This window comes from Pollicipes pollicipes, unplaced genomic scaffold (genome assembly GCF_011947565.3).
Source record: "Pollicipes pollicipes isolate AB1234 unplaced genomic scaffold, Ppol_2.1 Scaffold_4002;HRSCAF=4701_pilon_pilon_pilon, whole genome shotgun sequence".
Lineage (NCBI taxonomy): Eukaryota > Metazoa > Arthropoda > Thecostraca > Pollicipedomorpha > Pollicipedidae > Pollicipes > Pollicipes pollicipes.
In genome coordinates, this window is record NW_023596420.1 from 3,185,418 (window position 1) to 3,211,632 (window position 26,215).

General features: G+C 51.8%; 2 protein-coding genes and 1 long non-coding RNA gene across 4 annotated transcripts in view; all 3 read right to left on the bottom strand.

The window, feature by feature from the left end:
- Positions 1-12,730, bottom strand: LOC119093397 (solute carrier family 22 member 15-like). The gene is made up of 11 exons (XM_037216352.1): positions 12,607-12,730; positions 7,673-7,894; positions 7,246-7,267; positions 6,744-6,940; positions 6,396-6,530; positions 5,785-5,909; positions 4,734-4,762; positions 4,117-4,227; positions 966-1,150; positions 363-543; positions 1-306 (listed from the first exon to the last, which is right to left on the bottom strand). The coding sequence occupies exons 1-11, from the start codon at positions 12,726-12,728 to the stop codon at positions 1-3; spliced, it is 1,635 nt and encodes a 544-aa protein (XP_037072247.1). The 5' UTR covers positions 12,729-12,730.
- Positions 12,731-13,155: 425 nt separating this feature from the next.
- On the bottom strand, positions 13,156-14,577 carry LOC119094017 (uncharacterized). Of its 2 annotated transcripts, none has more exons than XR_005093740.1 (3): positions 14,469-14,577; positions 13,487-13,656; positions 13,156-13,183 (listed from the first exon to the last, which is right to left on the bottom strand). It is a non-coding gene; the product is annotated as an uncharacterized LOC119094017 (long non-coding RNA). The 2 variants fall into 2 exon arrangements; XR_005093741.1 differs by having other exon boundaries at positions 14,375-14,577.
- A 6,805-nt stretch (positions 14,578-21,382) lies between these two features.
- Positions 21,383-26,215, bottom strand: part of LOC119093398 (nephrin) — a 33,486-nt gene continuing 28,653 nt past the window's right edge. Inside the window, exons 13-16 of the mRNA XM_037216353.1 lie at positions 25,757-25,871; positions 24,940-25,085; positions 24,266-24,390; positions 21,383-23,741 (exon numbers count right to left, since the gene is read on the bottom strand). Coding sequence (XP_037072248.1) covers positions 23,598-23,741; positions 24,266-24,390; positions 24,940-25,085; positions 25,757-25,871 — 530 coding nt within the window. The 3' untranslated portion in view covers positions 21,383-23,597. The remainder of the gene's footprint in view (positions 23,742-24,265; positions 24,391-24,939; positions 25,086-25,756; positions 25,872-26,215) is intronic.

Below are 26,215 nucleotides of genomic sequence, written 5' to 3' on the forward strand. Positions count from 1 at the left end.
TCAGGCGCCGAACGCCGGGTCCGCCTGGCACACGAAGCGTCGGCTGGCGTCGCACCGGCTCAGCGCCCAGCCGTTCTCGCTAGGCTGCAGGCTCACCGGCCGCTGCGTGGCGCAGCTCAGCCACTCGTCGTTCCGCGCCAGCTCGGTCGCCGCGAAGGCGCTGAAGCCGTCGTCGATGCGCGAGCCGTCCGCGTCCAAGCGGAACACGCCCTCGGTCTGCGTGTCCGAGACGCCGATGTACGGCTGTTCGGCGGCGGCGCGGCGCAGCACCAAGAACGTCTGCAGGTTCTGCTGCTCGGCGCGCGACTGCGGCGAGACGAGCGCGGCGCCGGCGCCGAACAGCGCCGGGCACGCGGCCGCGCGTCCGACCAGGAGGCGGCGCGGAACGGCGAGAGGCCGAGGCAGGTGCCGCCCGCGTTCAGCATGTCCTCCGGGCAGGCGCCCTCGCGCGCCTCGCACGTAGAGCTGGTCGGGTGGCAGAAGTTCGAGCTGCACTGGGAGCCACGCTGGCAGGCGGCATGCTCGGCGAAGTTGGCGACGCACCTTGGACGGCGGAAGACACTGTCAGCGCGGGCACACAGACTCACAGTCGGGAGGGGTTTCCTGACCCTTAGAATGAGGGGTGGGGGATGGGTGATGAGGTGAGGCAGACTGAGCGCTGGGCCAAGAATGCGCCTGTTCTCTGTAGTGTCGCACACAGGCCAAAAACGTCTTTAGCATCGGGGAAACTCTCGACACCTCTCATCTGTCCATTCAAATCCACTAACCTCGCCCGGCCAACAAAACATAACAACGACCCAGCCGCTGAAGTATTCAAAAGGCCTTCCACTTTCTTGCCGCATTGCACGGGCCTTGCGTGGCCCGTGGACGCGTTTTCGCGTCCACATACCGTGCGCATTTCACGATCGTGTCCACGCACTAACGTGCTGTGCACGGCAGCGGCAAGCGGCGGGGAGCCGGCTCACCTGTGCACAAACAGTCCGTGGCAGGTGAACGGCTCGCAGTGCTGGTTCAGCGGACAACCGAGCTCCTCGGAGCAGTCACTGAGCGCGTTCACTTCGAACAGCGAGTGGCGCAGATCCTCGCACGTGTGCCGGAAGAACAGCGACAGGATGCGCTCTGACAGCGTCTGGCCGCGTGCCGGCCCCGCCTGCGGCATTGGAGCGCGCCGTCACGTGACGGGAACACCGCTGCTGAAGAGCGCGCAGTCATATCAAGGGAACGGCAGCAAACGGCGCAGCCCAGTCGCAGCGACGGCATGCAGCGCGGTCAGGTCACGGGGGCAACGGCGAAGAGCGCAACAACTCCGGGCGATGGAAAGAGCGCAGGGAGTTACCTGTGCTCAGTCCAGGTCGTGCTTTCAAATAAAGCCAATTCGGAAATGTGAAACCCATTTCAACAGGAGTTGGAGTGTGTTGCAAATGGCTGACAGGACGCAATCTCGTTACGCGGAGACACAAACGATTCATAAGCCAACTGAACCCAGTTGCGTCAGCATGCTATACCACGAGCACTTTAACACATCACGAGGTAAAGGCAGCTCCCGGGCCGTGCGCTCGCAGGATGGGGTCCCACTCTGCTCCCTGCTACTCCCTGGCAGCGTCAGCCTACCCTCCTCCCCTCCCAACAGGCGCGTGGAGGGAGAGAAGGGGCACTCACCAGCAGCGTCATGATACCAGCGCGTAGTACATGCCGAACCGGGAGCCACACCAGCACTGCCAGTCGGGCCCCACTGCGCCGGTCCGGCCGACCCGAGCTAACAGCACCGGTCCGGCCGACCCGAGCCAACAGCACCGGTCCGGCCGACCCGACCCAACAGCACCGGCCTGGCCGACCCGACCCGCCAGCACCGGTCCGGCCGACCCGACCCGCCAGCCGGTCAGACCGGGCCCGTCGTCCGCCGCCGGCCCGACGCTCGCCAAACACGCCGTGCTGCGCGGCCGGACGGCCCGTTTATTGCAGGATCGGAGGGGCGCCTCCACCGCACGCGATCGGAGCCCCTGGAGGCCAGCACGGCACAGCGCGCGGTCCGGCGGAACACGTGGCGTCCGCGTCAGCCACCCTCGGAGGCAGCGCTGCACACAATCAGCCCAGTCCACGGACGGAAGAAGACCTCACGGCGCAACACAGACGTAATGTCCAGTGATCCCGCCCCTCGATTTATGCGTGGTAACAGCCATATGCCAATTGCTCGTTGTTACTGCAGGGCAAAGCAGTTTCACAAAATGTTGCAGCGCACCTGGAACCAGCAAGGCACTTGCTACAAGATTACAACGATACGGCATCGCACGGGTGACGGTGTCGATACATTAGCAGCCGTCCGGGTAGTCAGGGGATGGAGATGCAGCAAGAGCAGGCCTATAAGGACACCCCGACGTCCGCAATACCTCCACCACGCAAACAATATGTAAAACGGCTGCTCGGCTGTCCACAAGCCCGCATACACTCCATGGCTAACTCAGCACACGAGAACGAACACAATGGAAAGCAATGCACCCAAAAATAGTTAGCTCATGAACACGACCACAGTGGGAGGGAAACCATGCACCCAAACATAGCTTAAATTACCGCAAGCACTATGAAGCAGCGTTGGAAGAGCGGTGCCCAGCCACTGGAATATAGCTTTTCCAATTACGAAAGCTGCTGACATCCAATCACACCACCATCGGTGTCCAGTCCAGCTCAGGTATTCGTGCACCCAGCGGATAAACGCTGTCGCACTGACGTATTTTGATTTCACACATCACGTCACGAACATACGTGTGATGTTCACACACTTTCGCTGCGGGATTCTGTGTCGGCAATTCAGAGGTTCAAACAGCAGCAGAGAAGTCAGCACATGATCGATACTCCGCACCGCTGACCGGTAAGCAGACGCCAAGTGGAACAGATCGACCAACCAGGCTGACCTCCCCGCCACGGCTCAGGGAAGGAACATAAGTTGCCGACGTCAGGTCAAGAAATGAACGGAAAGTTACTCTGCATCTAATCCGACGCGCATGAGGAATCTGAGGAGCTCACGTGGACGCAGCATTTATCCCCTTGTTCCAAGCAAGAGCGAGCCACTCACACGATACAATAGGGCAATGAACTATCATCAAATAGCTGTAAAGCACTGCAAGGATAAGTTCTTGCGGTAATTTATACTAATAACTACGCTCACAGCCAAAGGCAAGAACTCACGATAAGAAGGACAACGTTTCATCTAGCATATCTAAAAATACTCGCATGCCTCAGGCACCTAGATCTACTTGGTCCTTTTGTGGAAATACTTTGCTATCATTACCCGTCACGCTCGTTACGATTATTGTCCACCCTAGCTCATCACGGCGATCCCTCTATTTCCAGCATACAGCAGCTCCAGACCCAGTCCGTTATTGAGGTGTCATGGATGTAATGATCATTATTCTATCCTGTCCATGCAACCTACAGCATGCTCGTCGATCTGTGCCAAGAGTTAGGATTGGACGCCACTACACACGGAAGGAGCCAGTTTTGGGATTCCACCGCACATATGATCACTGATTCGGTTTCACGTCTTCCCCGACTTGTCTGGCTGATCAATCCCCGCCAGACGGCAAACGAAGCTCAGCAAATGGTTGGTCCCCTTGGAGAACGGCCTTGACCTATAAACACCGCACATCTAGCATCCGTCACGCAGCAAAACTTCCCAAAGAAACACGCTCATATATGAGCCACGAACCATCATCAAGTAATGGCCCCGAAAGTGGGCCCATTTCGATGTCAGTTGGATAGGAGACTCTTCGCCAAACGTGCTTACTTCTCGATCGGGGAGAACATCGACCTCCAACACAGACCCCCAATGCTTAGCTATCAGGCTGATCGCTGGACCCTCGTCAAAGATCCTTCGCGCTCCGTCGGGGAGGGGATCTTTGGTTCCTCAGCCGCCACTCCGACCGGCCGACTCTTCGGTCGGCGGAGCGAGCCTCGCCGTCACCCGGGGCCGGCCTCACAGGCCTCCCTAGCCCGTCACACGGCCTTGACGACGCGCCGCCGGCCGCCGTGCGCCGCCGGCTCGTGGCCGTCCTCGTCGTCGGCGAGCTGGCGTAGCGGCGAGTACATCTCGGAGCCGGTCTGGCCGGCCAGCTCCTCCACCGTCTCCGGCAGCGGGCGGCCCAGCGTCTCCGGCAGCATCAGGTTCAGCAGGCCTGAGCCGACCGCCAGCGCACCGAACACCGCGAAGTGCAGGTCGGCCATCACGTCGTTCTGCGGGCGGCGGACGGCGTGGGAGTCACCAGACCGACCACCGGCACAGGGTCAGGTCTGAGCGCCGCACCCGGTGCCGCCTGGGGGTCACGCATCGGCACGACCAGAGGCAGCCGTGCCGCCCATTGTGAATCTTGTCCACGACGCATGACCGGAGGCGGCTCGACCAAGTCATTCTTACGCGCGGGCAAACACCAACACAAGAGTTTCTAGTTAACAGCTGACTAATCACAAACGCCCTCCACTAGTCACCATCCTGCAACTGTGCCTATACCATTCGCCCGACGAGTACTGAAAACCCGACTGAGTTCCGGCAAAGCCATCAGCTGTCGGACGGCGTAAGGCCTCGTCACAGCTCAGAAAACGCCAACGACGGGGTATACCCACCAGAAGGGCCATGAACGGGTAGACGATGCCGCCAATGCGGGCAAACACGTTGACCAAACCGAAGCCGGTGTTTCGGATAGACGTGGGGAAGATTTCGCCCGAGTGGATGATGAGATCACGGAGAAGCTTGCCGCCGCACACAGCTTGCCTGCAGGCAGAGACCGAAGAACCCATCAGTCGGTGCTCACACTGCTCTGATCTAGACGGCGGACAGTGCAACTGTACGGGCTGCTCAGTGATGACTCGTCTGCCTGGTTAGTCATCACCAAAAATACCAATATTGGTGTGGTATTACGCAACGCAAGCGTGCGACACAAAACATACACGTAAACACGTGAAACGTTCCTTCTACTTTTAACCAAAAGAGCATTTTTTTCAACAGGATGGATCGCAAAACAGCTGATTCATGATGGTTGGTATCTTTGTGACTGAGTGGGTCCGGCAGCTGAGTTGGTTACAGCGCCTGTACGTTGTATTCACCCATCCGTGGTGTGATGGGCTCCAGTCCCTTTAAGAGCTCAGTATTTTCCCCAGAATAAGATGGCCCGCGGCCCGTGGCAGCACGACCGCGCTGAGGTTCCGGTGACGTCCGAGGGTTGGGCGCATCTGGCTGACAGACCGCTCCCAGCATTACGACTTGTTAACTTTTTGCCCCATCAAAAATCTTGTTCGTTTGATCGAGAACTTCGCAGTCAGATGAAAGGGTAAGGGCTCACTTCATAATCAGATGGAGGGACCAGGGCCCACTTCATGGTCAGTTGGTGGGACCAGTGCTCGGGCAACAAGTACTGCTCAACACAAGCTCATTTCAGAAATTCACCAAACGAAAGGGGGGAGGGGAGGGGACAGCTGATGCAGATGATGCAAGATAGTATAGTAGCTGGTCCTGTCAACATTTAAGACAGCTGGGTAGACCAAGACAGATGGCCAACCTCCCATCAAAGACCTGATATAGACCCGCTTACCTCTCCAGATTTGATAATGTGATAATGTGGCATGATGTACATGCCACTCATCTGGCATGTACATCTTATCCAACGCAAATATTCACGGCGATGCCATGCTTGCTTTCAATAACCAAAAGATACACATGTGAGAACTGCACGGGTCTGTGCCCCTGGCGCTCGTGTGGCCCTTCCGGTGGTGGTGACCGCTCTGCTGGCCCCTCACCGATCAGGCCGAGCAGCATGCGCAGCTGGGCGAGCCTGGCGTCGCCGTGCGGCAGGCCCATGATGCCCAGACAGCAGCCGCCGCCTAGCAGCATGAAGCCACAGAGGGGCGTGCGGCGACCGACCCTGCGCACACCGGCCGGCGCTCAGCACAGCGTACACACCACGCCGCTCAACATGTTGCCGTTATTCGGCCAGCACGGATCAGCCAACCGCTACTCCGGGCGAGGCAGGGGAATGACCGGGCAACGAAGGTCAGCACAGACGGCTGTGTCCCTCGGCGGCGCGCTACGGGTCAGTTCAGATCTACACGGGTCAACACCAACAAGTTCAGCTTGCGGAGGGAGGACGAGGAGGCACATCAGGCCGGGCCCACAAGAGCCCCTGGCACGCGTCCCGCAGCAGGACAAGTCACGATACCGGGAGGTCAGGTGCCACACCGCACGGCCGACCCCCCCCCCCCCCTCCGCCGCACGCGGACGCGCACACCAACCGACAGGCTGCGGACGGTCCTGTCCGTCTGCTGACAGACTCCCGCCCCCGCCTGCCGCCCGACCACAGAAGCGGGCTGTCGACGTGCCTCGGCTGCCCGGAGCGGGCTGGCGCGCCCACCTGTTCAGCACCAGCATCACGATGGCGTAGGCCGGCAGCTCGATGAGGCCGCTCAGCGCCACTGACGTGAAGCGGTCGCTGCCCATGGTGGCCGAAGCCGACGTCAGGCCGTAGTAACACAGGTTGTTGGTGAACCTGAAGCCCGCACGGAAGGCGGTTAGTGAGTATCGCACGCTACAAGATCATACATCCTAGTGGTTCTCTAAAGCTTTTGCCACTACAGACTGCTCGATGAGCTCCTGCGAATCCTGCTCTCATCTAGAGGCGGAGATATCCACCAAAACCAAAACAACACGAACAAAACCGCCACGACCAAGCTCGCCAGAGCATCAACGGTAGGGCACTCACCACGAGAACATCATGACCAGCGTCCAGACAGCCACTTTGCGGTACTTGAAAAGGGAGCAAACGCCTTCGGCGACAGGTGCAGCGCGTGGCGCGGCCGAGCGCAGCTTAAGCCCGGCCGGCAGCGTGGTGCCGTTACACCGGGCGATGCGCTGCAGCACGCGCAGCGCCGCCTCCTCCCGACCCTTCAGCAGCAGCCAGCGCGGACTCTCCGGCAGGTAGCTGGGTCAGGGAGGGTCAGTGTCAGCCAGCAGGACTCTGCGGCAGGTAGCTGGGTCAAGGGAGTGTCAGTGTCAGCCCGTGGGGCTCTCCAGCAGGTACCTGGGTCAGGGAGGATCAGTGTCAGCCAGTGGGACCCTCCAGCAGGCAGCTGGGTTAAGAGAGGGCCAGCGTCAGCAAGCGGGACTCTACGGCAGGTAGCTGGGTCAGGGAGTCAGGGAGGATCAGTGCCAGCCAGTGGGACTCTCAAGCAGGTAGCTGGGTCAGGGAGGATCAGTGTCAGCCAGCGCGGACTCTCCGGCAGGTAGCTGGGTCAGGGAGGATCAGTGTCAGCCAGTGGGACTCTCCAGCAGGTAGCTGGGTCGGGCAAGGATCCATCAAAAGACCACCGGTAATCGCCATGATCACTGGACGCAACGTACATAAAACCTTTGTGAACTGCACCGAATCCCATCCACAATGTGTGTGTGCATTACAGTCATACAAAACACAACGATCATTACGACATTCCATAAATCATGACATCTGTTATCATGCCATGGCGCAAGATAGCTGGTACAAACACACCAGTGCACGGCGACTAACACAGATCAGGTTGAAAAATTCACGCCCTGCGCCTACACGCCCAGCATCCAAGCGGGCTGCCGCAACATCGACATCTGCGGCATCTGAGCATTCCTTCCGGGCAGGCCTACCGCTGGACAGACACTCACAAGTAAGCGCTGAAGTACGCGCAGCCGAACAGCGTGAAGAGCAAGTAGAGGTGGCGCCAGCTGTGGATGAGGCTAGCCGCCGCCGACAGGACGGGGATGCCCAGCGCGAACATGACGCTCATCAGATTGCCGCAGAAGGCGCGCTGGGAGGCGCCCACCACCTCCGAGGCCAGCACGAACGTGGACAAGATCATGCCGATGGTGACAGAGCCGGAGACGAACCTGTCGCGGGGCGGCCGCCGGCGGTCAGCGAGCAGTCGGGTCGAGTCGGACGGGGCAGGGTGGCAGGGGGCGGGCGCGGCCCGGAGCGACCAGCTCATGGAGGGTGACAGGAACCTGGCAGTGAAGCGCGGGCCAGCGGATGGTTTGAATTTGAAGGGGTTCATTTGAAGGCAGACGAAGAGACGCAGGCAGTCTGCAGCAAACCCGCAGGGTGAGGAAAGAAAGGTCTGGCGCGGGGTGATGGGCAGGTTAGAATACAGGAACAAACCGTTGGGGAGCACGCGACTGCATCAGGAACGAGTGAAATCAGTGGGTAATCCGCGGGTCAACCGGCGAGACTGAAAACGCGCGGGAACTATTCGAAAGGGTTATACAAACATGGGAAACCCGACGGCGAGATACGGGATAATGCTAGATTAAGATGTCGATAAAATAAATGTATAGAAAGCGAGAACACTGAACTCAAGTAACAAAACAAGGACTATGATAGAGATAATACGTATTGGCGGGCAACCTGCAATTTAAGCAATGGCTTTATTATTCAAATAGACAAAATCAAAATAACTTAAGAGGAAAGTGTTCCCCGACCCTATATATATATATATAATATATATATATATAATATATATATATATATATACAGATACAGATATATACAGAGACAGATCATCTGGCTTCAACGGGATACTGGGAATGAGTTGCGAACGGTCACAGACCGCGCATTCCATGCTCTCGAACTAACGTTGGTAGTTTTTCCGATACATAACATAAAAATACGCCTACTTCATGCAAAAACATCAGTAAACACACATATTTACAAAACACCATGTAAGTAAATACGCATGCTTTCGGTGCACAACGTAAGTAAAAATGCGTTCTTTTGATGCATAACGCAAGAACGTGCGGGCCTTTCAAGCATGTCGACACCGGATTCGTTCAATGGAATATTCACCGGCAGACACTTTCGACTGCACAGACAAACATGCGACAAGACAAGGGTCTTATCTCCAACCTGGAGCAGTGCAGTCAGGCTTTGGTGACGCAATGGCTATAAGTAATACAAGCATACAGAACAAACACCTATACTACCTACAGCACCCAGAATGCATATCACACCGTGTGCAAGGGCAGAAAACAATACGGACAAGAACAAGCACCTTACGGGGAACCATCACAACGTCTAAGATAGCAGCGTCCAGTGCTTCTATTATCATCCAAAATCGCAACATCCAGCGTTCATAACATACAAATGCGTCCAATGCCGGCCTATGGGAGGAGCTCATAGCATACGAGCTCGCAGCGTCCAAAGTCACATCATCCAATGCTGAAAACATCTAGCGATTACGATGTCCAGTTGATACGCTTTAATCGACACTGTAGTTCTTCAACCTTTGGACGTCATGAACCCTGGACGTTATGAACTTTGGATGTTGCATTTTTGGATGCTGCAAGCTTGAATGTTATGATTTGTCCAGTCCACGGACATGGGACGTTTGATGTTATAAGCACGTGCTGCAGTTTTGGACCGTTTGACCATTGGACGCTACCACCTCTGGATGTTTCAATACAAATCCCATCTCACACTTCTCATGGCTGCGATCCAGACTTAGCAGGAAGCTGTGCACAAACAAAAATATGTTAGGCCAGCGCACGCGCATTTTCTCGATTTGTTGACCATGTCAGGCCCAAATTGATGGCTGGAATTCAGGACACGTTAATTTCACCAGAGCACCAAGGCCTCGGATGACATGTCAACTGGGAAAGGGCGGAGGGTGGGGGGGGGGGGGGGAGGGGGAGGGGGGAAGTAATGTCCCCGATGTGACAGACATTACCCTGCCCCCAAGAACACATTCTGATCAAAATGAAAATAAATACCATGAACCGAATATTTCGCCTGGGTGGATGAAAACAGCCATGTTCGAGTGTACTTCAGGTCAATAAACATACTCCGATAGAACAGCATTTACTGCTCTGCCTTGCGATGTTATGTGTTAAAAGTGTGGCGGGTAATTTCATAGAATTTTTTAAGGAAGCCATTTAATGGCGTGGCGCATGCAACCACAGATTTTCCGTCCAAATCACAATGGCAATCCAATAGCGGCAGGTGATTGCTTGCTAGGTCAAAGGATTTGGTAATGTATCGTCGAACCAGCCCTCCTAGTGGTTTCTTCAGCTAATGTCCAGCTGTACACGCGCAACGGTTCTTTGCAGAACAGGAAAATATTCAATGCCCCCTCATCCTTTCTTATCGTTCTATTTCTGCAGTGGGGAGAGGGGGGGCTGCTAAGAGCTCACTGTTGGCGAACAAAATAATACGTTGCCAGCATGATATTAAAACAATTCAGAGCTGCAAGGCGTGCAAACATCTAAAATCAAAATGAAAATGAAGGAAGAGAAGACCAGACAAACCTTTTCACGGAACTAAACAAAACTAATTAACCCCATTCCTAAAAAACATATTCATCCTTATGATGAACATTTGTAGAAAGGTGACTGTGGCGGGAGGGGGGCAAGCTTGCTACCATTTTCGTCTGACCATGTTAAAATCTGTTAAAATTTATGGCCTGAGTTGTATTACTAGCCTCGGCATTACCGTCAAATAGCCTGAAGTGAAGGCGTTACTTTGGCTTTCAGCCTGAACAAGCGTTTTACGCTGTTTTCTTCCGAATGTTTCTCCTCTGAAATTTCGTTGCAAAACGTAAAGTAACTGAGGAAATGGCAAGAAAAATCGAACCTGTTCGCACCTGCTGGATAACGTTTCCATGCATGATAATAGCGTTTAAGCGCCAGCGCGGCAGTATTGGGCGTCTCGTGTCATACAAAGTCTGCAGCTACCCATTAGCATTCGTTTATCCCCGAGACCTGAAGCCAATTATGCCGCACCCAAATAAAATCGTGAGCATCACGCGAACCTTATGAACTTAAAATCGATCGTGGTGCACTAAATACAGTTTTGCGATCACTCGAGAAATTGCGGACGAAGTAGATCAGTCAAAGGAAACCACGGCTGGACTGTGTAGATGCCGGGAACATGACAAACATATCTCTTTTACGCGTGGCTCAATTCACCTGTAATTTTGCAGACAATACATGGAGTTGGTTTTCCGATCAGCGTTATGGTACAAGACTGGAGCGAATCTGAGCTCAGAAGTTCATTTACGGTTTATTCTTATGGTCTTTCTTCCATATTTCCCTCCCCCCATCACACACACACATACATACATTGCCAACCTATTATTCAAGGCCTCGATTCCAGCTGGCTCCAAAAATAATTTCCCATCAGCAGAAACAAGATGGCCGTTGGCGTTTAAGGTGACCTCGATAAGTGATAACTCGCTGCATGGATATCTGTGTTTGACGATGATAACGACGATTGGGGATTTAGGGTGCGTCGGCCTCAAAGGTCATATTGCGCCATCTGTGTTTGACTGTGCGGGGAGTTGGTGCCGACCCTGCCACCATGCAGTTCGAATTTTCATTGAGCCGTCAGCCAAGGCGGGCTCGTTTCCCCGTCAATGTCCAGGTGAGTCGGAGTGAGGGGCGCGCCAAGGATTTTGAGATAGGAGGCAGAACTTTTCAGGGGCCTCCCGGACAACAGGGAGCCCCTTCACAAGGGGGACCTTCTGGGAAGTATCGTACTCAAGGGGGAAAGGGGATACATATCTCCTTAATACATTGTTACATGTATCATATCCATGCAAAGAAGCATCGACAATTGACAATTCAGATTGGGGCCTTCTGACCAACACAGGGATATTTTCGATCCCGCAAAGGCCCCCAATCCAAAAACCTTCTGTTGCAGCAGAGTCTACTGATCATAGATAGACCTCCTTTTCCAGATCAGGATCATTCAGATTCACAGAAGGTCTTCAAACTCAGCAAAGTGCCTCGTTATTCCAAACCAGGCCATCCCGATCCCGCAACGCGACCATCCGTGCATGACAGAGGCCTCCACGAAGGGATAGCATATCCAGCTACCGCCAAAACAGAACGAATCGACACGATCGTAACGCGCGTCATCACAGTTGCACAAAATGAACAGTTGGAGTCCCATCTTGATGGGCAACGCATGCCCGTTCCGACGTCTCGCTAGCTTGAGAGTTACCAGCGGACAGTGTGGGGGGTGGGGCACCAATGCCAGGCCGTCCGCAGAACACAATGGAGGGAGCCAGAGGGAAAGCACTGACAAGCAGAGTCGCGCGTACCAGCTACGGCAGCTTCCCTGAGCAGCGTTGCGGACCGTGTGAGGAAAAAAAGAAAACGTCCGGTGGACCACACACAAGTAACAGCCACAGCCCAAGGGGAGCACACAGAGATTGACGGAGATCACGGTGGGGGGTAAGACCATGCTGTATGTACACAGAAATGTCACAGATGTGCCCGCAGGTCGCCGACAGACGAGGGTCGCCCACCGCAAACCCGGAAGACCAAGGGCCAACAGACGCCAGCAACTAACCATGGATCGTCCCAGACTGGGATGCATGAGCTCCTCAGCACTGGCGAGCATCGACCCCAGCCCATGGGCAGGCTAGCTCCAGCAGTGTCCCAGTGAGTTCCGACCATAGTGGTAACAAGCCTGATCCACGTGGTGGAGAGACAGCACAGGGGTGTGCTCAGACAGCGGCCTATGAAACGACGACGGTGGTGAGCGGTCGGGCAGATGTCAAACCGATGCCAGAGGACGGATGCCTGGTCTGCTAACCGTTCCTCACCTGAGTACCAGGAACACATCAAAGGTGGGTGCGGCCATGCTGCCTCCGAAACAGGCCAGCAGCACCAGCAGGCAGGCAGCTATGGTGCGCAGGCGGCCCACCTTGTCCGCCAGTGGACCCATTAGTGGTGCCCACCATCAGGCCAGCCATGAAGGCTGACTGGCAGCCCTTGGCACGGTAGGCCTGGTCACACACCAGGTTCCACTGCAACAGGGAAAGATCACAGATTGTCATCTAGTGGAATGGTGCTGGGCAACAATTAGTCAATGGAAATTGATGCAGATGAAGTCAAATACCTGTGAACTTTTCAATTGTCTGGGAGCCTCTGTATTTGATTACTACTATTATCCAGCTAAAATGTGTGTGGTAATCCAGGCTCCATGCTTCATTAATGACCCATACATCAGAACTTAGCTGTGTGCATCACACAACATACCCACCTCTGTGACAATAGTTGAGTAGTGTTGAGTTGTAGACTAATCTGGCACACTTGGCTGCTTCATTGTCAGGACATGCATTAAGCAAAGGAGCTGCAGCCATCTTCACTAGGGGTAGCACTCAAACTCAGGAGCAAAGGCTATAAAAGAAGTGCATTGAATGGCACACACAAACACTAATTTTTGCACAGACAGTGGTGACCCACGACCATTTAAGTCACCAGTCCTCACACAGTGACATAAACTGAGGAAGTACACAATGTAAGGCATGTGATGCAACTGAGGCCTCCAGGAAATCAATAGTTACATCATGGCTTCAAGTGTGGTCAGAACCAAGCTGGCATATACATTCATGTCATCTCTGAATGTATTCACAGCACAAATCAGCTAAATTTAAATAACTGATTCAGCAACCTTTCCATTTGTTATGCACAATAACTCACCTGTAAATTCCATATTTAAATTAATTGATGCTATGTATACCTGGGCTAAGGATATCACCAGCACATACTTCTTTTGAGCTGGTCCAAACTCCCCAATATGGGAGAAGACTTCATCAATGTCCATATTGACACTGGAATGTGCTTATGCCACACAATGAGAATTCCAAGACCTGAAAAACTGTACTGTTATTTTCATCCAGTGACCATTTCTGAGACAATCAATGGAAAATTACTTCTGGCAATGAAGCAATGAACAAGTGACACCAAGGGCCTTCTGGGATTTTGCTTGTGCATGGCTTATAAAAAAATTGGAGAAAACCTACATCACAATAATGGTGAAAAAGAATGATAATGAAAGGTCAGTATCAAGTTGCATAATGAAATGACAGCAGAAAGATATAGTTCATGTTTTGTGCCAAACATCACTGCTATACAAACCACAGTAGTTATAAAACACTCACCTGATCATTTCTGCTGTAATTTACGGTGGTTGAAACCACCTTATCTAAAGCATTTACTTGCAGAACTTTGAGTCACAGCATATGCTGTTTATCTGCTCAATAAAACTCTTGGGTACGCACTGCTATAGATCTGTGCTGCCAGCATACTACATAATGTGAGAGGCAAGTTACCATCACACATGGCTGCTGTCATTAGGTTTGCATTTTACACCATAAAGTTACTGCTCATGATTACAGCACTCAAATTAAAATTAACATGCGTGCCCATAGTGCCTGCAGTGTACGTGACGTAATAATGATTCATTGATAGTGATGATTATTATGCAGCTTATTAGTACTGCACAATAACTGGTCAGCATTAGCATTCACCCTTCACTCAAATGAAACAAAAAAACAAAATGTTTGATAGGTGGAATCCAACACGTACTTAACAACACGACATACGCTAAGGCAGAAAAAGCATGTTTAAGGTCTTTATGGATCATATTAAAAAACTGAGCAGGGCCAAGAACCTAATTTACCGGCTGCTGCCCATTGTATGTGCCTAAATAGCTCCTTATTGCCCAGATCCACACGTAATCACTTAACAACTGCTGCGAACAACCAAACACAACATTCCACATGCACGAATATGCCCATCCAAGCGTTGTCAGAACCACAACTGCTTCCAATCACAAGCTGCCAACTTTCTGGTGGAAACGGAATCCGGACAGTCGCTGTACTAAATCGAGTGGGTTTCTAGTATTAAACTGAAGTTTTCCGATTACTTTTAGCCCTACACGAATCTTTCACCACTCAGCTTGATGTTTGCATTTCGTACACTTCGATCTTTTGCGCGGAAATGAGGTTTTTGCCGAGTCGCTGACACTTGCTCATTGTCATGGCATCGCCTTCAGTGGATTCATGGCCAGCGCGGGATCTACGTTACACCCTGCACCAGCGAAACCAGCATTTCATCAAAGAGGAAGCCAAATGAGGGTGTGAGGGCTATTTCAGCAGGCGTCACGACATTGGTGCCAGGGCAAAAACTCCTACCGACAGAAGTGCTACATCAGGTATAACGGACAATACTTCTACTACAAAACTTATCCAGACTTTACTTTTATCGCAAAAACGTGTACAGCCTTTACTTATACGCGACCTTACTTTTACTGCAAAGACTTGTACACGACATGAGTGCTACACGACAGAAGTTATGCTTCATAATTTTCTATACGTCATCACACGTACTGCAAAAAACTTAAAGAGTTTGTGCTCACACACTACATTACTTCTACCGCCAAAACTCACACACGATATGAATGCTAGACGACAAAAGTATGCTGCAAATACGTATGCTGCAAAAACTCGTGCTTTTCGTTACTTACACAGGGAAGACTTTCGCAGTCCTCACTTATACGCGACGTTACAGCTATTACAAAATCTCATACATGATATGAGTGCTACACGACAAAACTTAAGCTGCAAAAACATAAACCAGCCATTACCTTTATAGCTAAGACTTGACCACAAGTGCGCTGTATATATATATATATATATATATATATATATATATATATATATATATATGTATATATATATATATATATATATATACACATATATATGTATGTATGTATATATACATATGTGCATATGCATATATATATGCATGTATGTATAGCGGAAAGAGGGACAAAGCTGACACCTTAACGTTTTTCAATATGGGGAGTACATAATTCTGTCCAGAAAGTCGTAAGCAGGTGGATACTGAAGGCTGATCAATTGTCTATCTCTTTTAAAAAAAACGCTGGTTTGATATCTCTTCATGTTAAAGTGTGATCCTCCTAAATATCAGGCAATGTTTTTTTCCTCATTTGGCGCTGGCTTGGGGTAAAACGATGCAGTATTCCGGGCAAAACGGACAAGTGAGGATACTAAATAAGCGAAATGAATATTTTCAAAGTTATCATTTTAATTAAACGCCTCATTAAATGCATAGCTCGGTGGGTAGGTATTTGTCTGGACATCCAATAGCTATACTTCTTATGTTTGGGCTCTCATATTTTGCTCGAACCATACCACTCCATACTTGTTTCCTCATTAAGATCTCACGAATAAAAGTTATAATGGCCAGCAAATGTGTATTACAGCTTGGTATGAAGCGACAGCCATTGCTGCATGGCTTAGGCACAGAACTAGAGGAACACAGCCTGGTGGTTACACAATGAGACGACAAAGTCATCGACCAAAGTTCGATCAGGAACACTCACTCGTTCTGCTCATCAATCCACTTCTTAGTCACTGTGAACGCAAAACACGAAAAGAGCACAGCCTAGTGGATCCGTCATCAGATACGACCAATGACGAAACTAGGCAAGACATCAGCCTGCCTAGCCATCCCGGCACAGTTCGCACACGAACACACACTCGTCCTTTTCATCAATCCCTGCACAGGCATCGTGCGCCCATTTATCGCAGAGAGCACATCGCGACCAAGACTCGTTCGATTTGGACATGGAGAAGAAGGACCCGCAGTACAGACAAGCCACATCTTCTTTGTCCGAGGACTCTCAAAGGTAAGCTTTCGCGGCGTACGCTTCTCTTGTTAGTGCTGCGGTTTCTGAGTTTCCACATTCCTCCTTTTCTTCCTTTAGACTGAATTCTGTCGTCATTTTTCTTTCCTCCCTGTCTACCTTCTTTTTCCTTCGAGTCTCTTCTCGAGTTCCCCCTCGTATGGTGTGCCAGTCAAGACACATGTTTTACCTTTCTTTCGTCCTTTACCTCTCTCCTCCCTTGAGTGCACTTTTGTCACAGGGAGGATTTCGCGGGGAGACACATACGAGCTTGCGGGTGTGTCATTTTGATCTTGGGAAGCATGGCTCGGTCCAGCTGAGCATGACACTTCTAGAACGTCATCTTCGTCATCGCTAGAGCTTGAGAAATCGTCTGGCAGAGCCCCAGTGGTGAGCAACTTCGCCGGAGTTTCGGCATTAGTCGAGGTTCCCTGCCCTGATATTCCAGCATGCGTTGCGTCTCCGGCGACAGTTTCCGAGGACTCCCGAACGTTCATGCTCACCGAGACATCAACGTCAGAGGGTCCAGGCATGGGCAAAGGAGCTGCTGCTGAGTTGAGACCCACTGGTGCGTCTGCGGTGCCGATCAGCGGGATGTTCGTTGTTTCTGCCGCTGCGAAGCCTTCTTCGCCAAACACGTGGCGGTTTGTGGGAAAGATCCCCGTGACTTCGAAGCCCTTCAACGCCGTCTTCACTGTTGCCGCCTGCACGTAGGCTGACCCAATCAGCTCCCCCATCTCATACAGTGTGATGACTTTATCAGGGTTGTTTCGGAGCCACGTTCTCTGATCTTGGAAGAAGAAGGTGCTGACGGGAAGCATGAACGTCCAGTCCAGTGGTTGAAGGCGGTGTGAGGTGTGAGGAGGCATGGTGAGCATCACACACCTGCTTCCCTGCACAGTAGGATGGCTGCGAGGCTCTTGGTGTGGCTGGCATGTCCATCCAGTATGAGAAGGACCGGATCCTGTTTCGAGGGCTTCGCGTGCTGTATGAAATGGTTAAGCCATTTCACGAGCAGCTCCTTCTGCATCCAACCAGACTCATGGTACAGCACCAGGCTACCTGGGGGAAGACCCTTCTCCAACTGCTGGTTGGCACTCTTTCCTGGAAATATCACACCTGGAGGTATGTAGCTCCCCGCAGCGTTGATACACATCACCTCGGTAACCAGCGTGCCTCGTTCCGCAGATGTCAGTTGGCCGACGTGCTTGCACCCTTCCCTCGCCAGCACCTTCTCTTGTTTTGTTGCGGCCGTCTTGAGTCACGTTTCATCCATGTTGTAGATGCGTGTGGGACCGAACTGGGCAGAATCCATCTGCGACTCAAGGTTGTCGAAGAACGCGTTGACATTGACTGAGTTGAACGCCGCGGCGCGAGCAACTCTTGTGGCCTTTGGTGCCCTTAGTGAGACCGCGGGGTTCCTCTTGCGGAAGCGCCGTATCCGCGCCTCCCCTGCCATCTTCGGCACCGTGTTGAATGGGTGAATGATTTTGTTTCTGTCTGCGAACTCATATGCGAGCTTCTTGAGATCAGTCAGCGTTATTCCGAACATCCGGTTTTGGAGCTCCATTATGTGCTGTACCAAATCTCGCTCCTGAGCTTCCATGAAAACAGGTTTGTGTCAACCCAGGACCTTCTCTGTGGCCTCTGTTCTTGACATTGCTCGCGCCTTTTTCAGGCGTCTGTCGAGAGTCGACTTCGGGACCAGAAAGCGGCGTGCCGCTTCTTTGGTGGACATTTCCCCCCTTGACTGCTTTTGATGGCCGTTGCCATTGTATCCTGCTTCCAGGATTGCCGATCGATTTTTCTCCTGTAATTTCGAACCATTCTCCGCCTAGCGGAGTAGTTCCTCTGTAAAAAAAGAACGTCAGCGTGAACGTTGAACGGATTTGGGAGGGTCATTTGCCCCTTAAGCCCACCCCCTTCCCACCCCTCCCTGGACCCATCAGTGTACCTATATTCCTTTTGTAAACTGGGGAAACGTTTACCTGCTATGAAAAATTAAGTACAATTATCAAAGCCAAATACCTATGTGCATGCCTCTAACTAGTTGGTAATAGGGTATTTCATTTCTTGCGTTAAATTAGTTAGGTTAAATATTACGGACGAAATGATAAAACACCTTCTATGTAATACTTAACAATAAGTTAGTCCTAATGTTTAAGGAACAAGAAACCGTTGAATTATTTAATCATTTCAGAAAACAAAACATTGAATCGTATATGTTTGAAGGGAATGCAAGGCTTTTCCCACTTTATTGGAGTTAGTAGCGGTTCTGGGCACAACATGATAAATAAACATGAAAACTTACTACAGTTTGCTGGGTCTTGCCCACACGCAGATGAAAGAAAACTTAAATTAATGTTTTTACACCAGTTCTGTCAGACAGAGTACCTATGCGTTAGTACTTACACCAGTGCCTGTGTATGCAAAGAAATACACCCTTTAAATGTACGGAAAATACGAAATGTTCTGTGAGTTTTATGCGCTAATGACCAAAAATGTGTTAGCTTTTCCGTAAAACAGTCGTGTATTTTTTTTATGGCATGGGCTGCCACCGTACCAAAGTGATGCCTTGCACCATCCCGTCCATCACCGCCACATTCCCGGCTCCTGTAAGCGCGGTGGTCTACGAAATTTTTCACGATACAGTAATACTTCGTGTGCAAGCTTTCTGCAGCTTCCGTTCTTCACCGCCGCATATGCCAGTGTTTGCCAAAGTATCACGGCGCGTGAATTCATACATTTACTCCCTGCACAGCCTGCTATTCGGCAGAAATGAAACCTTACAGACTCTGGTGTATCACCACCGAATTGCTATTGCCTGGAAACACGCACTTGTGCCTTTGCTACACTGCTGGTGTAGGTTCCTGTCCATTACAGGCACACGCTACTGCCCGTTCATCAAGACACCACGTCACATGTATTGTTCGCACGTGGCCACATCAAGCACCATCAAAGAGGAAATAACCGGCCGGCCCCTGCGCCGGGGAAGACGACGACAAAGCGGACGTGAATGAGCCTCAGGAGAGCGACGTGTCAAACACGGACACCGCTCAGAACCTGCGTAATTTGCAGGCGGCCATTGGGAGGCTCCGGAAGCCAACCGACACAGCGCGGCATATTTCGGTGCAAATATTGTAGTTCGAGCGTGACGGTAAGCGGTGTTGTGGGGTGGCGCCGCGTCATGGTGAAGCATGGGAGCATGCGGCACGGCAGCACGCCTCACACGAGATCTCCAGGGAAACTTTCTGTACGCCAAGCCGGTCACAACACAACACATCACGCTCATGCCAGACAGTTGGCCGACTCGCAAAGAGATGCCTGGCGCAGCACCTGTCCAACATCTGAGAGACAACGTCAGATGCCACCAGTCTCGGATTCATTTCATCAAGCAAGAAGACGGGCCTGCGATGCGCCGGCCCACAAAGGAGCATGATCAGACGTTTTGATGGGCAACTGGTCTCCCTATCATAACTGAAATATTTACGCACAGCGTGTATGTACGATAAAGAAATAAACACCCAAGGTTGGCCTGCTATTTGTCACACAATCGCCACTCATGCTGAAGCACACATCATCGTCTTAACGGGCCTACGGGGACGGTCACTGAGGTATGTAAGCCCCCAATCACAAACAATTTCACCTTTTTTGTTCCACCTCTGCCTCGGTAACCAGTACACCGAGTGCACTAATTCGGAGGGTAATAAGCCACTGTTTTCTGCGCAAGCCGCATTATTTACATGAATGGGTATACCGTTTCTTGACGTAGTGGTCATGGATGGCGTCATAAGCCGGGCCAAGTAAACAGAGCTGACTGATTTGGGCGACACTCTTTGACCGCGAATACAGGATTTTGAGAGCTTCCAAATCTTAGAGCGGTGGGTGCATACAGATATTACCCAAACGGCATATCCTAGTTTCCCTGGTTTTATGGTAAGAAAGGTAATGCCAAGCCACATAGGGCGATTGCCTCCTCTGCATGTCACGCATGGTTATCTGTGTTTATAGATCGCATTTTTGCAGCAACCCCAAAAAGTGACCAACAGCCAAAACATTGACAACAAATTATTCTACGTAAATGTAAAATTATTTCCACATCAGTAGAAACGAGTACTGCGCTGTGCAATCTTTGTAACTGCACTCACACCGACCTGCTGTTGTACTTAATACGGCTCGTCGGAGACCTTCAGGATGTGCGACAAACACAAAGCCGAGCATTGTATCCCGAAAACTGAGCACTCGGTGACTCAACATATCCACCTCACTTAGATACCTGCTGAGGTTTGCCTTAGATTGCGGTCTTGTATCCTTCATGTCTTAAACAGAGGAGCAATATCATCTACGTTCAAAACGGGTGATCAGTTGGCACCCACGGGCAGCTCGGATTTGAGAACCCCCGGAGCTTATCTCGTCCATGAGGCCTACATGGAATTCCTAACGTAGATATGGTGGGTGGGCTTCAACAACCGGGTGGTGTCGGATCTAAGGGGCACATATTTATTTTTTCGGACTGAAGATTAAGCTTTAGGCGATAAAAATTATCAGGGGTTTTGGTCCAGTCATAGCGGAGTACACCAGTGTAGTCCGCGAATCGCTCGTGGTTTCGCAATCTACACAGGGTTTCTGTAATTTTCGCAGCTTGCCTTAGTGCTCCTTTACCATCATTCAACGAAGCAAAAGGAAACATCGAAAAAAGGTGGTGAGTATTGCCAGAAATTGCACGTGCTCTATACCAGCCACAAGGAGGCTATCGTCTCACGGTCCATTCATATCTAGCTAATCAGCTGCTTTTACTTGTATTGTTTTTTGCAGGGAATTTCAGTCATTATTTCAAGGTACAAAAACATTAGAAAGCTACCTGCTTCTCGAATCACCCAGGAAATCGCGGGTGAAGGTGGTGAGTGATGAGCTGATGCATGTGACATGGTTTAGTCACGTCAGTAACGTGACTGTATGAAACTCGAATGCCTGCGATTGAAAAGCTCTAACATTACGTCCAGCGAAGACAAAATCTACTCGATGCACTCCGGTTGGAAAACAACAAATTATGAATGTTGTGAGCCAGGTTGCAAACTGAAAGCTGTTGGGAAATTGTCTCAGCACACGGGCTGCATAATGGAAAAGGCTTTTCCTTTTTACTATCACTCAGCTTTTAGTGTATACAAATTTAGGAGACACCCGCATTCCATCATGAAATCCACTTCCGCAGCATGTATCTGATGACATTCCAACGATTCCCGATTTTAAGCCCTTCGTGATTCGCGCGATGCAATTTCGGAGAGTGCTGACTGCAAAACTCGGCTGGCCTGTTATGTGTCCAGTCCTCTAGTCGGGGCATGACCAATCGCAGCCTAAATCCGTTGGAGTCCCGTTGAGGTCGGATTGTGCAGTCGCTGGTAATACGAATTCAGGTCGGCATGCCACTGACAACAATAAGTTTTCCAAAACAGACTAGACGCACCGACTGGCGAGTTCAGTCACGCGCTGCATGTGACCCTCAACGCACGGTGACACGTTACGCTAGTGTGCCCAATAATAAGCGCTGTGAAAAAACATGCTGTGGTAAAATTTGCCAGGTCGAAAGCAGCCCAGGCTTGTACCTGCTTCGAGGGATGAAAAATGATCCAATCAGTTGGCAAAAACACCTGGTGCAGCATTTGAGATGCATGATGCAATGCCGTATTTTGGCCCTCTTTACTCTTTCGCGTCGTATTGTGGAACTGATTGCATTATGGCCGACCACCGCAACAACTGAACCCCATTTGTAAATTGGTCATCCTATCCAGCTGTCGGCACGGAAAAGGTCCGATAAAACACTCATAAATGACAGCACAGTCGCTTCTATCAAACATAGCGCGACAGCAGATGACACTGTGTCTGACCACACACCAACCTCAGATGACATTGTGGCTGACAACACACAAGCTGCAGATGACTGACAACACAGCTGTCGCAGATGATGCACTGTACCTGACAACACACCGGCCGCAACTGGCTGAAAACTCACCAGTCACAGACCACACACTGTATCTGACAACACACGAGCAGCAGATGACACACTGTGTGTGACAACACACGAGTAGCAGATGGCACTATATCTGGCAACACACCAGCAGCAGATGACACACTGTGTGTGACAATACACCAGCAGCAGATGAGACTGTATCTGACGGCATACGAGCAGTAGATGACACACTGTATCTGACAAAACACGAGCAGCGGATGACACACTGTGTGACAATACACCAGCAGCAGATGACGCACTGTATCTGACAACACACGGGCAGCGGATGACGCGCTGTGTGTGACAACGCACCTGCAGTAGATGACACACTGTGTGTGACAACGCACCAGCCGCAGCCCCCAGCACCATACCTCTGCCCATTCAGCGGAAGCCAAGACGTGTCTGGACGCTACTGCCGCGAACATTGAGACCCCAGACGCAACACAGCGACAGTGACGGCGCACGGCTCTTACATCGCGGCCACTCGCGGCCGTGCCACAGTGAGCTTCACCACCCGCCCCACCATCTGTCGGTGAGCTTTCGCCCCCGCTGGGGGCTGGCTCTGCACGGGCGAGCAGCTGATGCACGCTCACAGCGCACAACACTGGCCGGCACGTAACCTCAGGAAGTCTCAGCCGGCGGCAGAGGCGCTGGGCGCCCTTAGCTCTGCCGTCGGGGACCGCTATCACAGTGAGGGTCAATGCCAGTCGTGACATGACGCCCTCTCCCGGTCACCGCTGGCAAGGATGCCCACCCCTCACCGAACTCCCGGTCATCGCTAGGGGGGATGGCTACCCCTCACCGAAATCCCGGTCACCACTGGCGAGGATGGCTTCCTTTCACCGAACTCCCCGAACTTCCGGTCATCACTAGCGAGGATGGCCACCTCTCACCGAACTCCCGGTCACCACCGACGAGGATGGTCATGCCTCACCGAACTCCCGGTCACCACCGGCCAGGCTCAGTGCCTTATCTGCACTCTCTCGGTCATCAGGGGTAAGGCCGACTGCCCTGCACCGCACTCCGTCCTACACCACACCCTCTCGGTCATCAATGGTAAGGCCGACTGCCCTGCACCGCACTCCATCCTACACCACACTCTCTCGGTCTTTTCTAGGGAGCGTCCGCACCATGGTGTGCCGTCGCGGGTTGAAGGTGCCGAACGTGAGGACTGCACCCCTGCCGTCCCGGCCCGGCCTCGTCAGGGTCAGGTCCCCATCGTTGATGCTTTCCTGCCGGCGGTACCAAGTCAAGGTCAAGCAAGGTACCGGACACAACGACGTTAGACGTAAAAGCCAAAGCAGAACAAAAGAAGAACTAAAAAAGAAGGAAAACGCGGCAAATGTGAGATGACTGGTGACGAATTCTATATTTCGGTCTGTGTAAGTGCAGAGAGTGACTTATGTGCGCTCAGACCATCACCACCTGCGTCGACAGACATCACCAACTATTTTATTTGTTCGTGAGCGGTCGAGCGCCGAGCTCAAACGACGGATTAGTGCGTTATCTTACAGCGAAGATGGAGTCTCCCCGGTCACTACAGGCACCGGCTAGCAGCCGCTGCCGTTGACATCTCAGCGGACTATGCGCTATTTACCACACCACGCGCTGGAAATGGGGATCCAGCCTACCACAGTGTGCAGGCTGTGTCTAAAAGCAGACGGCTGAACGTAACCGACTGGTGGAGTTAACGGCTCTGCATCGGGGGACATTGCGCACGCCTGCAGCAGCCGGCCCTGCGATGTTTGCCCCTGACCTGGATGACATTGCCCTTGTGGGGGCTGCCGGGAAGGAGGCCTGACGTAAGAGAATGTCTCCTCGTTGAATTCACGTTCAGGTGATTCAGCAGATGTGGCGTCGGCACTGGCTCGTAACTGGATGCTGCCAGCGGAGATCAAAGGTCATCACTTGGCAGAATGCCCGCTTTCATCTCTTTTTAATATTACGATGGGTACAAGGCAGCGGACGCGCCTGCAACGTACGTCCCAGATCCCTGCAGACTGCGGGCGTTCCATTCGCCCGGCCTGTGGCTCTTAAACTGCCGTGCTGTTCGGTTATGTCAAGGACCACGCCCACGTGAACAAGACAGCAAACCTCCAAAAGTTGAAGGCCGTCGTGAGGCCTGTGATGGGATGCGTCACCTTCGGCATGATGACCGGACATTCAAACACCTGCAGCAAGTTCGGCTGTGGCGCATCCCGAACCGCCAGGAGGCCCACTTTGAACATCTTCTGTAGTTACGATTTGGCGACTGTGGCACTTCTGATGACTTTCTCTGCCACTGATCGTGTTTTGCCGTTGAACTGGCAGTCGAGTCGGCAGTTGAGCTGCCGTCGAACCGCAGGCGTGGCTGCGCCACAAATACACTCGCCCCTGTTGCTTAACTGTTAACGGACGACTCCGTATAACGGCGGGGAGGCATGTTCTTACCGGACATGTTCGGTACGACGTCCGGATTCCGGTCCGTGTCGTAGAGCTTAGCTCCGACCTCTGTGTCAACAGCCGCCGATCTCTGCTTGACTTTCACGGATGAGTTTAAAAGATGCGTCTGGACCGTCGGTTTTCTTCGGCTTCGACTGAAATCGGATTATAGCATCGTATTAAGCTGTAAGATGGTACTACTGCTTAGTGACATCTTATATCGTTGACAATAGCGCTTTATATGTGGTAAAAAGACATGCTGCTTTTGTTTGTGATCAGCTATTGAATCCCGTAACATTTCAAAAACACGTTTTTGAAGGAACTTGTGCGCACTACTATTCTAAATAACGTGGAAACAATATCCGCAGGGTCTTCGCAGTCTTCTCATCAATCTCAAAGGCATACCACAGTGCATCGCTGCAAGCTTTTGAAGGATTCGAAACAAATCATGCAGGTGACGTGCGTCTTTTAAACGTTTAAACACAATTACCTCTTTCAAATGAAAGTCATGTGCTACATGATAGCTTAAGTCCTGAAATACAGTTATTCCAGATAATGGAGCAAATTATTTATTGTGAACAATTCAGGAGATCCGGTACAATATTGTGCATTAGACATCCACGTGGTTTTTCCGCCAGATTTCATGCGAGCCTGTGAATCCTCGACAAGACGGTCTCGACTCTGTGAACACTCGACAGGGTGGCCTCGACTCTGTGAATCCTCAACAGGACGGTCTCAACTCTGTGAATCCTCAACAGGACGGTCTCAACTCTGTGAAGCCTCGACAGGGTGGTCTCGACTCTATGCCATCAGCTGGGCCCCTGACCTGCTGCCTTTGATGCACGCCACCACGCCGATGGCGACAATGATGAGGGAGGCCACGATGCCGATCAGGACGCCCAGGATCGGCGTCACAGTGAACCGCTGCTCCTCCGCCGGTTCTGTCAACAGTGGGGAGGGACTGCCTATCCTGCCGTGTCTCGCATTCGGCACCGGGATATTTTTCACATCTAACCCACAATGATCGGTGGCGAGGTGGGGGGGGGGGGGGGGGGGAGGGGGATGGGGTAGGGGTAACGCAACATTTTGCGGGCTGTGATTATTAATGTCATCCGACCATTATGGAGTGATTTTTTTCCACTTCGTAAACGTTCCAGACACATAGAATATTGATCCTGAGTCTACGAACCGCTGCACACGGCCGCCATACGGCAGTGCTCGACAGAATACACCAGGCTGTGTTAGAGCTACGTGCAGCCGTGGCAGGTCTCCCTTTCTCCTTCTT